The sequence below is a fragment of the Giraffa tippelskirchi genome, chromosome 12 (assembly GCF_054371585.1).
Source record: "Giraffa tippelskirchi isolate mGirTip1 chromosome 12, T2T-mGirTip1v1.2.pri, whole genome shotgun sequence".
In the NCBI taxonomy this organism is placed as follows: Eukaryota; Metazoa; Chordata; class Mammalia; order Artiodactyla; family Giraffidae; genus Giraffa; species Giraffa tippelskirchi.
Genome location: NC_137286.1, coordinates 132,455,925 through 132,468,546, shown reverse-complemented (window position 1 = coordinate 132,468,546; position 12,622 = coordinate 132,455,925). Strand labels below are relative to the sequence as shown.

General features: G+C 32.5%; 1 protein-coding gene across 3 annotated transcripts in view; it reads right to left on the bottom strand.

The window, feature by feature from the left end:
• Positions 1-12,622, bottom strand: part of GPC5 (glypican 5) — a 1,454,838-nt gene that overhangs the window by 735,048 nt on the left and 707,168 nt on the right. For all 3 annotated transcript variants that reach the window (XM_081551127.1, XM_081551124.1, XM_081551126.1), the window contains exon 7: positions 6,179-6,335. In XM_081551127.1, coding sequence (XP_081407253.1) covers positions 6,179-6,335 — 157 coding nt within the window. The remainder of the gene's footprint in view (positions 1-6,178; positions 6,336-12,622) is intronic.

The following is a 12,622-nucleotide window of genomic DNA, read 5'->3' as shown; positions in this document are numbered from 1 at the left end:
AAAGCTTCTTTCTACACAGTTAGAGATATGGAAGTCATTAAACAGCTAAAAATATACCTAATGTGTTTTTGTATTTTTATCAGTGAATCCTGACTGAAGGGAAATATAGCTGTTTCAATAGTCATTCTGTTTATTTGCAACAAAATGATACAAAAAATATCTGGATATGATTATATAGGAATATGGTTTGTTTCTAGTTATAACAACAGCTACATGACTTTGGGCAAGTCATGATCAAATGTATCTGAGGATATTTTCTTCAAATTTAATTTTTTACTTTCTCTATTGATCATACAGTCATACTTAGCATTGTGTTAGTCAATAGAGGCCATAGTTCCTTTATTTTATGTCCACTGGTGTGGTATAGACTAAGTTATGGGATTTGCAGAATAGTTGGTTGATCTGGGATGCATACTAGCAGGCCCTTTAAGCTTTAATTAATGAATCTCCCCTCCTCATTTCAGTGATGCAACATCAATTCTGTGTTTAAGCCAAGCAATGAAAATCATTCCTTAGGCGTTCAAGGACAAACCCTTTTATTTCAATTCTATTATTTAAATCCATGACTGTGACCTATAGCTTTTCAAGAGATTGAGAGATGATTTCAGATGAATCATCAAGTATCCAGATTCTATTCTATAGTCTTGCTAACAAAATAGCAAGCAGCCAAGATGAGTCTCAGTTATTTAGAAAATAAAATGGAAATGCATAATCAGAATAATATCCATACTATTATGGATATTAATATATCCATATATCCAATATCCACAATAATATCCATATAGATATAATATATCCATAATAGTATCCAATATCCATAATGATCCCACATTAATTAAAATATATTTATCTTAGATATATATTTCATTTGTCTTTAGTATAATTCTCATCAGTAGTGTAAAAACTGGTAGATGATAATTTCCAAGTTTTCAAAATAGTGAACACTGAACAGGATCAGGAAGTGTTTACTCCTTAATTTCTCTACAGTTGTATCATGACCCTTTAATATGAGACACTTGTACAACATAGATCAAAGTGTACAGTCATTATTCAAGAATACTTTAATTGTGTCACAAAGGTTTGAGTCTGTGTATCCTTATGTGTGTACTTAGTTACTCAGTTGTGTCAGACTCTTTGTGACCCCATGGACTGTAGCCTGCCGGGCTCCTCTGTCCAGGGGATACTCCAGCAAGAATATTGGAGTGGGTAGCCATTCCCTTCTCCAAGGGTTCTTTCCAACCCAGGGATTGAACCTGGGTCTCCTGCATTGCAGGAGGATTCTTTACTGTGTGAAGTACCCGGGAAGCCCTAAGTACCCTTATAGAGATGATGTATTTTTAGCTCGTGTGCTCAGTCACTCAGTCTTATATCACTCTTTGCAACTCCATGGACTGTAGCCTGCCAGGCTTCACTGTCCATGAGATTTCCCAGGCAAGAATACTGGAGTGGGTTGCCATTTTCTTCTCCAATTTTTTTTTTTTAGCTTAACTGATTAAACAAACAGTAGCTATTTAGTTACTTTCAGCACAGTTTCTTACATTTGGGATAATTTATTAATGGGCTATTTATCAACATTTTACAAGGTAAACTAAATATATTTTATTTAATCAAATTGGATGAAACTTGAATTTTAGAAACAATACACATACTTTTAATATGCATATTTGTAACTGTTATTAATGTAAAAAATCTTATGTGCTTGCATTATCTGTTTTGCATAATTTAAATTAAAAAGAAAAATCATCAGCTATTAATAAATACTATAAAATATCACAAAATGATTTGTACAAAATGAATAATTACATAGTTTTAGTAGTTCAGAAAAATACAGATTTAACTAAAGTAAATGTAACCTGGAGCATTTTTTTTTTTTTCTTTTGAGTTCTCCCTGAACCTCCATGTCTGGCTGAGATTTTGAAATAAAGATGATTTATGGTAAAAATAAGTTTGAGGAAGCCAGCAATATCCAGGCACTTTACAATCCTGCATTACTAAATAAATCAGCATCCTTTATTCTTCAGTGGCTAACAGAGTATCATTTTCATTTTGCTTTGCATGTGGAATACACTATTCCCTTCCAAGGTCACTGTTAGTATCAGGCTGTGGATGCATTTGTTAAAGGCTTATCTAAGGTTCGTTACTAAGTGACAATCCAAAGCACAATATAAACAACTGTTCTATTTATTTTAGGCTATCAAAGATCAAAGAAGAGTTTTTTTTCTAGCTCTAGTTATTTAATATTTCAATGTGTTATCTTTTCATTTCCAAATAAATCTCATTTAAGTTGAATACTTTCAGATTTCATAAACTTATTTCCTGATCTGATGCATAGGGGAATGTTTTATAGCTGATAGGGCTAGCAAGGGCAGGGTACCATATTATTATTGGTATTATGACGCTGTAAGTGGTTTGTGGAACAGAAAGTAGTTGAGAATAGGGATGATAAAAGTTTGAGACTGAGTCCTGGATTTTTTAAATATATAGAATTTGGTATGATGATGAGAATCTGTAAAAGAGAAGAGGAAAAATAGCCCAGGAGATAAGAAAAAATGAATGGCAAACAACCCTTCTCAGGGAAGACTTTTAATGACTGGATGAATGGCAATCAGAAGGGCTTAGGGCTCAGAATGCTGCACTGGGACCCATAATCATGACTGTTCTTCAGAGACAGGTTGGTATCATTATAGGGGGAAAAAGTTATTGGAATACATACTTAATCACTTTTGTTGTCATTTACAGGCTTCTCACTTGAGGTAAAATTATTTTTAAAACTGCTAATGATGCAACATAATATTGTACTAGCAAAATAAATATGACAATAGACAAATTATCTCAGTTAATTTGAAGCCTTGAAATCACCCTACTGTTTCTGAACATGTGATGCCTGAATCAACTTGTGATCAAAGTCATTTTATCTGAGATTGTTACTGTGAACCATCTTATCAAAATAAATTTGATCATGGATTACGTATCATTTGTTAAAAGCAGTGTTTTATCGTTGTTTAGTCGTTAAGGCATGACCCCATGGATTGCAACTTGCCAAGCTCCTCTGCCTGTGGGATTTCCCAATAGTAGTGTTACCGCAATTTAAATTATAATACCACATGTAGCAATCAATGCTACTGCAGATTTTCAAAACTACATATGCATAGTTTTGCTACAGCCTCTCTTTGGTGGCATTTTGTTTTTTAACATTGAATATATCAGAATTGGGGGATATTAGGATAGTCAAATAGTTGAAAAAGTATCGGTGGTAGTGAGAGTAGTTTTGCTCTGCATGGCTACAAAAACAGAACTTGCTTTTTTTTTCCTCCCGACACTGGTATTTAAAACCTACCATCCCTTAGCTACTTTGAAAGGATGCTAAGTGTCCAGGATGAGGGGAAATTAAAGTTCAAAGATATTCCAACCCTGCTATTTGAAGGTACTAGTGAAATAACCATATCTACATATATGAGCCAAATTCAATACAATAAAAATATAGAAAAAATTAATGTAATCTTAGGATACTTAAATCACCTACTAAAATAAAGTACTTTCAGTTTCCTAAAAGTGAACACTACATACCATAGATTTTTTTTTTATTAGAAATATGTCAGTTGACATTTCATAACATTTAACAGGTGTGATACAAATAGAGGTAGTTTAAAAGATAAATATTGTTAAATCATTTGATACTGTTGATGATAAAAAAAATGATACCTAAAATTTTGGTGGTAAAACTTTGCACACTGAAATATATAAACCCCTCTTGCCTGAAATAAACATTAACCAAAACAGAACAGAAAATCAGTTCAAGCGATGGTTAGTAAGATATTTATCAACTTTGAACATATTCATAAATGGAGTAAAATCATTAAATTTACAAGACATAGTATTGGCATTATTCCTTGTAACTATATGTAGCTATAAATAAATATATGCCTATATAACTTTTTTTAATCAGATATTTTTGAAGTCACAAACTGTGTTCTACTTGTATTTTATAAAGAATAAACATCACTGCGAGGAAGACATAATGGTGTATTTCAAATTCTCAACACAAATGACACCTTGGTAAACTTTCTAGAGCACAATATTTTTAAGACGTTAAGACCGTCTAAAACTATGGCATAACATGCTTTGGTGATATATCAAACCAGCCAAACACAGTTAAACTATTATGATGCTTTATAAAAATAGAAATGTGACCTACGTTTTGCTACTTGCTGTGTCCCTCTTTATTTCAGCAAGCTATCCACTGTGGGTTCCTAACCACTTATTAAAAATTGAAAGCCAACAGCTATAAACCTGTAGAAACATGATAGGCAACCCACTTGCAACAGATGTGGATTTTTTTACTGTTTGCCTGGAGTTGCTGAAAACCATCTATATCTTAAATCTCCCCAACTCTGATGGATAGTTGCTTGTACCATACCTGTCCATTTCAGTAGTAATTGAAAACAGGATTTTAAAGTAAAAAAATTCGTTCTTGCCATCTTGACAAGTGTGGTTTTGTGAGAAAATTATTAGTAGTTGAATATCCTCTACTGTCCCTACTTCTTGTATGAAGTAAGGCAAAAAGTTATCTAGTAGTATATAGCAAGTTCTCAAGCTTATAAATAACTTCAGGAGTGAAAAAACCCTGTAAAAGGCTAATTCCACACATACTCACATACGTAAAATTTATAGATTAAGTTTTAACCTAAGCTATTTTTCATAATATTTTCTGCCTTAAAACCCTGCAATGTTCAAATGACAGGGAAATTATGGTACATATAAATACACAGGATCAAATGAAAATGAAAGACTATTTAATATTATCCTAATAGATATGTACCATAATTCCAAAATACAATGGAGGGTATTTTAACTCTTAATGAAAACACTTTTTCAATTTTTTTTGTCTCCCCTTTTTTGGCATAAACAACAGAAGACAGGTAACCAAAATAACTTAATCTGATAAATGACATTAGTACTAATAAGGAAAACACATATCCTTACTGCTCCTACATGAGTAGAAGAAATGCAGTTTTCACTAGGAAATTGTACTAATACATCAAACAATTTTGTGGTCCTTTGTTCAATTGCTATCCAGTGTATTAAATCCCAGCTATTTACTTTCTATGTTAAATTTATTATTCTTCCTAATAGGAAAACATATTTCTTTATATTGTCTTGATTTTGTAACATTTCTGGTTTCTATTCCTTTAAACAATGTATTTGTTTTACAAAACAAGATCCTGGAAGGAAGGGGTGTTGATGCTTGAGGCATTGGTAGTGTTCTAAATTTACTACATGAGAACTGAAAAGTAAATGAATTCTTCTCCCACCAAAGTCAGGAAAGGACGTTTCTAACAGGTACAAAGCTGTCAGAAAAATCACAAAGCCCTTTTTTGATTTAGTGGGAGATTATCAGGGCAGGCTCCAGACAGGCCTGCACAGGTCCAGAAGATTATTTTATAAAGTAACCCCCTTTGGTATGACCTGAGGTAAGTGAACAGTTGAAAGTTAGACTAGATCCCTCATTTTGTATGTAAAGAGAAGGAAAGGAAATTTATTTGGTGATTTTTTGGGTTGTTGTTATTTGGCCATTTTATCATAGGTAATAGTGACTAGTCCAGCAATACCAGAAATGGTTTTCAAACCCATAAAATCAAAATAATGTGAATGATTGGTGAGATTTTTTCAGAAGAACCAAATCATAGGAGTTAAATTCAAGTATTTTCTCACTGTAATTAGCCATATATTTAGCCAATTTCTTTGTGATCTGAACATGATGAAAACATAATAAAATTTATATAATGTCATGATAATATAATACAGTTAGAGAACTTTAATATTCAGCATGGCTCACCCATTCTGGTTTCACAAATATACATTTACCATCCATCAACCTAGTTATTTCATGTCCTACAGATTATTCCACTTTAAAACTACAAATTCTCAGAACTAATGATCATTCACTAGTTTTACTCAGGAAAACTGCAATTTCCATTTAAAGTCATTAGTTAAAAAGAAACAAAACTCCCAAGAATGCATATCCCAAATAACAAAAAATGGCTTTGTTTTCATTTCTAATTCCTCTTGCCTTTTTCTGAATTCACTATCATTATTTCTTTATATTCATAGTAATAGTTTTCCTTAATTATATTTCAAAATCAATCCTTCAGAAATGGGGTTAGAATCATATACTCACAGTCTGTGATTTTTAGTGTCCGCTTGACTTCTCCACTTCCTGAGCCCCCACAGCCATCTTCATCATCACAGTCCCCGCTGACCTGTTCAACCATGCCGCCACCACTGCCCATGTGAGGTTCCCACTTGGTGGGTTTGGGTGACCTACCCTGTAACAACTAAATGTGGATACCAAAAACATTTATTAATAGAAAATTCAAATCATCTAAGGATGCTATTCAACAACATGCAAAACTTAGAATGGTTTTCTTATGTGGATACACTATTTTGATGTGGAGACCTTAACAAACCAAGCATGAAAGAAAGAGGAAAAACTACTGACATAATAATAAATGATGGGAAGGTCTTACAGCTATGAAGAGCTGCAATCTGCCTATTAGCACTGTGGTACAGTTTTGGAAATCAAATAAAACCAGATCTTCTTTCTCATGAATACTTTGATTAGAGAATCCTATTTCTGAATACACAATGTTAAAAGCAGGGTAAATCAATCTCCAGTACAACAAAACTCCCTCTGAAGAGTATTGGCTGGTAATGTACTGTTTTGCAAACCAAGAGTCCAAAATTTCTCAAAAAGAAGACTGACATTCTTCCAAAAAGACTCAGTGAAAGAAATATAGGATCTTGGACATGTACTTTGAGAGTTTTATTTAAACTTTATGGATTAAATATGCATACCAATGTATATGGAACAGAAGAAAACCATAGAACAAAAGACTTGGGTCCCAATTCCATTTATACAAATTACTCAAGAAATTTAACCAACTTATTTTTTTCCTCAAGAATTTCACTTACTTTGATGAGCAAAATAGATAAAATAGCCATTTCCCCCTATAACATGGGGAAAATAATATTTTGAATAATACTGGACATGCCTGAACTCCTTTTCCAGAAGGTGATGTGAATAATGGAATATTTCACTTAAAGCTAAGACTGAGTAACATGATCTGGTATGTGACATTTACACCTCTAAGGCATTTTTGGAGGACCCATCACCAAGCAGGAGCACTGGAAGGTACTGCCATGTTATAAATGAAACATATTGCAGCTGAATGGTTAATGGGAATTCAAGTTTTCAGGGTGTTTTATGAAAGTATTAGGGTTGTTGTTTCTAAGAGCTTTTCAGAGATTTCAGATTTTCAATACAGAGATCAATTGTATTGATTAGTAGAAAATAAACACACAACTCAAAGAGAGCATTTTATACTGAAAAACAGAGCAAAATATCCTAAGTACATATAAGACAGATATGTTTAGCATTTAAAGAACACTAACATTAAGCAACAACTTTGACAACTGATTAACTTTCAAAATTAAAAAATAAAATTGGGTCACAAATTCTGAAATATTGCAGCTCCTTGAGATTTATTTTCCCTGAGAAAAACTGAAATGTTAAAACAATTTGAAAATAATTTTAAAATTCTAATCAGAATTTATCCTATTGATCAGCATTTCCCAAGTGTTAATAGGTGTTACATTTTAAAAGAAAGTTTCTTTCATGGTCAGTGAATTTAGAATTAAGTTGAAGAAAGTTTGTTATTGTATTTAATGTACTGATATGTATGCTACTTCCTGTAGGGAGATATGGCAATGGGAAAATACAGATTTGTAACAAAGTATATAAAATTCAAAAATCTGAAAAAGTAAAGGAAAGATAAAACGCATTATTCTATAAAGATAAAATTTTAATAATTAAAACTAATTATTAAATTATTATTAAATAAAACATTAAAAATTAAATGAATTTCATAAAATAATACCATATATCATTTGTTATTTAGCATAATCATAAAGGGCTGAGATTCAGAGGTCCAACATACTCAGATTTAAATCCTGATTCTGACATATATTAACCATGTGACATTGGGCAAATTCCTGAATAACTCAGTTCATTCAAAACTAAAATAGAGATAGTAATATACCAGGGTCATTGTTCTTATTATGAGAAAAATATATATAAAGTATACTGAATAGTGTTTGCACATTAAAAGGTAATGCATTTTGATAATTAGTATCTTGTTATTATACATTCTATTGCAATATTGGTTAAACACTTAGAATTCATTAACTGAAAAATTATTTGATAAATAATTCAATTATATGACTTACATTAAAATTATTCAAAGTTGTATCTGAAAAGTACAATAAAAGCTAAACTCTCTGATAAGTGTTATGTCTTTTGCCTCTGACACTTTTCCCAACTTCCCCATTTCAACTTTATTTCCCTGTTACTTTCCTAAGTATTCTTCCAGTATTTTACTGGGACCTTGGTCAGAAGAAGAAACCTTGTGAACAGCCCTAAGAATTGATAAGTCACCAAAGATCCAACCCAATGAATTTGAACTCAAAAATGCAAACAGAAAGAGAGCACATTTAAAATAAAACTTACTGCTTTAGGTAATTAGTTTGGGCTGAAAGTAATTAAATGCATTAGCTATCAGAGAATGATTAATTTATTTATAGTGCTGGTAAAAATAATAGATGACAATAGAGAAAAATTATTATTTTAAAAATCATTAATATGTTCATTATACTACATTTCTCCATCACTTCAGTGACACTCCAAGAAACATCTAAGGCACACAAACTCATATTTTTAAGAAAGAAAACTATATAAAACTTATTTTAATTTAAACTATCTGTGGTGCAGCAGAATTATAAAATGGGCTCTAAGACTTCTCACTTGAATCCCTGGGGCTGTGCATATGTCACTGTCACATCCACTATATTACATGGCAATAGAAATTTCCACAAATGATCAATTCATTCAGATACATCCATGATCCCATCTGATCTATGCTCCAGGTCCCCATGATCCTATCTCTTTCTGGAAGACCCAGCACCTCCATCTCCATCTTTTCTGCATAAAAATTCTACTTTATATATTCATTTCCTTCTTCTAAATCATAAACATCCACAAACATTCATTTTCATTCTCACAATTGTAATAAAACTTAATTTGTGAAAATCCCCAATCAATAACTAATCAACAAAAACAATCAGCTTTTCACAGTAAGACCCTTATTCAAAATCCCACTTCTTTATGACTAAACTATTCTGATTTCTTAGTTTGATCATCTTTCTCCTCACATTTCCAAAATAATAAAAATAAATGTTCAGTTAATAATATAAATCCCCTTTTAGTCTTTTCAGATTCTTTCAGGGAACCCATCCTAACAGATTGCATTCTCATCTAAGTATAGATCATACTTAATTCTTTATTTGCAACCCCTATTACTCTTCAGTTCACCACTAAGCAACAGTTAGATATAAAAGGTACTGTACTTTTTTGTATCATAAAATAGAACTATTCACTTCCACTATTCATGTGTCATTACAGCTTATCTCTCCAGCTCCCTCACTGTGAGGGACATTGGTCTTTCCTGCCTACTACCACCATATTATTTCCCTTAAATCAGTACTTTCACCATGCCATTTCTCTGCCTTAGAACTTTTTGTGACTCTATAGTGTCAAAACCCACTGGTGTCAACATGTATCCAGAGGAGAAATGTCAGTCTAGCTAGATGAGCCACAGAAAGAGGTCTTATGATGAAATGTTTGAGAAATGCATACCAAGTCCCGTTCTTGAGATCTATGAACTAAAGGCTCATGAGGAATCTACAGTAAGCAATCTTGTTTAGCTGAGATTCACTTTACAGTTCCCAAATTAACATATGAAAATTAACCTCTCCTCTCATACAACAAACATTGACATTGTTTGGAAATGAGTCTATAATAAAAAGTTCAAATTTTGCCTCCAATCAAGGTCCCATAAAATATACTGTTTCTTAAATTATTATATCTAAAACAGCAACCCCCTGGCACTCAGATTCCACTACAGAGCATTTTGTTTTTCTCACAGTAATTGTGTGAATTTATTTGCCTGGAAAATCCCATGGACAGAGGAGCCTGGCAGGCTACAGTCCATGGGGTCACAAAGAGTTGGACACGACTGAGTGACTAACTTCTATGTTTCTCGCTTTGTTGATGCTCGTTTTATGTTCTCTTCCTTCTCATTACTATCATAAACAGTATGGCCTGACATCACTAAACTAAGCCAGTCATTCGAGGAAGAAAGCCACATGGAAGTAAAATTGTCTCCCTTCATTCTCATCCTGCCTTCGCTCTGAATTTGCCCAAATGTAAAGCTGATGGCATTTTGAATACTTAGACCTTTCCCCTGTCCTGGAGGGTAGAAAGTCAATCAATACATACATATTTATAGAACTACTACAACAGAGGAAAAGGACATGATTTTGGGTCCTAGCCACACATTAATTGTGTGCCTTTAAGCAAGTTACTTAAGTCCATTAAAACTCATTTTATTCTATTGAATAATAATGCAAAGGAAAGGAAAGCACTTCATATACTATAAAGTACTCTGCTCATGTACAGTGTTCTGTGCAAGACACTGCATTAAGACTGAGAAATCCACAAAGTAAGGACAGAGTAGAAAAAGAATTCAACAACTTTTAGGGTGTTCCTTTTTTCCTCAATGTCAAGCAATTTGTACAGTCAGCTGATTAGCTGAAAATAGTCAGTTTGGATGACTGATGCTTCCTGCCTATGTTTAATTGGTTTAGGAAGCTCATTAGGGATGCTATCTTGGAGGATGAATTGGTGAGTAGAATATCTGATGACTGTGAGGCAAATGTATTTCCTTCAGCTGGTGAATTAATCTCTCAATAGACTCAATTTGCTTTTTACTAACTGTCTGGCAATATCCCATCTTTGAAATAGCCTTTCAAACACTTACAATAAAATCTGGCTATTGATGGCTTGCATACACATGTTTGCTGTAAAAGATAAACATATTCATCACATTCAACAATCTCCATATGTGAGAGCAATGGAATGTGCTTCAAAATGCAATATAAAATGATACATCTCTAAAATATTCCCTCCATCCTTTTACAATCATTTACACAGATATATAAGAAGTAAATATATGTTTAGAAAACATTGGTCATCATAAACAGTATGGTTTAGTCATCTATTCAAACATAGATATGGTAGAAGATTCTGTTTTACAATTTTGTATTACTGATGGGCATATATGTTGGTTGGTAAAAAAAAAAAAAACACTGACAGAAAAATTTCAAAGCAGAAAACAGAAGACAGAAAAACTGAGCTTTCATTTCATCATTAATAAAATATCTCTAAAGAATATATATTAAGTATAGAACAAAAACCCTCTATGTATAAATACATACAAATAAGTATGTATATATGAATTTAATTGTTATAAAGCAATTGGTATCTATGCTTTCATAAAATTTAAGTAAAACCTATAAAGAAATGTATAGGAAATAGAAAAACTACTGAAGTGTGTAATATTTAAAAATTGGAACTCTGATTCAAAATTTCTTATGATGTATTTTTAAAATTATCTTTGTAACATATTTAAATTAGACATATTTTAAATAAAAACTCCTTATATAAAATGCTCTCATTTTTTGCAATTGAACTTCCCTTTCCTCAAACCTCCAGCTCTGTTCCCATCCAGCCCCCAACCCACTCCACCCTATTTCACCTTTGTCATTTATACTTTTTCATCTTTTAGATGTTTTTCTTCTTTTAGTTGTTTCTCTTATATAAAACTTTTCTGCTCTTTCTCTTTCAAAATCAGAAAATATTTTATCCCCAAAACCTAAATACTACAAATCTTCAGATTATATTAAAGATTATGTTTTCAAAAGCAGTTAAACCTTTATAGACTATCCTACCTAAAAAGCCAAACACATTCTACAATATGTCATGTTATGTTAAGTTGACCAGACACAGAAGTCATTTCTGTAGGATTTCTTGTCAGTGTTTGCTCTAAGTTTGAGCTTTCTGATCTCAGCTTCTGTTGTGCTGGTAATTTGAAAGGTCACTGTTCTGTGACATTTGGTTTGTGCAGTGCAGTCTGGCAATTTATAAAAGTCTTGTGATTTTGTAAATAGAATACTGAACTTAGAAAATGCTCACTTCCTTCACTCTTGGCCTCTTAAACTGTAAAGAAGTCATTTGTTCTTTTTCCCTTAAGAAAATTCTATGTATTTTCCTTCCACCGTGCCTGACCCTTACCTCCAACTCACAATGAGGGCAGTTTCATTTTCTGAGCCGCCATAACAAAAGTGACCAGATAAGTTTATAATTAATGTGTGTCCTGGTCTAAACTCTAAACTAGATCTCATAGGAGAATTGAAGCTAAAAGCTGGTGAGTTAAGTGCAGGAATAGAATGGAACAGTGACAAAACCTCAAATAAGACACAGGAAATTGTTGGCCCTGAAGAGGAAGTGTGCATGCCAAACATTGTCAATCATCAAAAGGCTCTTGTGAAATGTCTATGGCAAAACACTACAAGGACCTGAAAAGAACTGCGGAAAAAGCAAAAAAAAAAAAAGAAAAAAAATTTCTTAGGAGACAATCCCAGAGTTACTGTTGGAGATATCTATCAA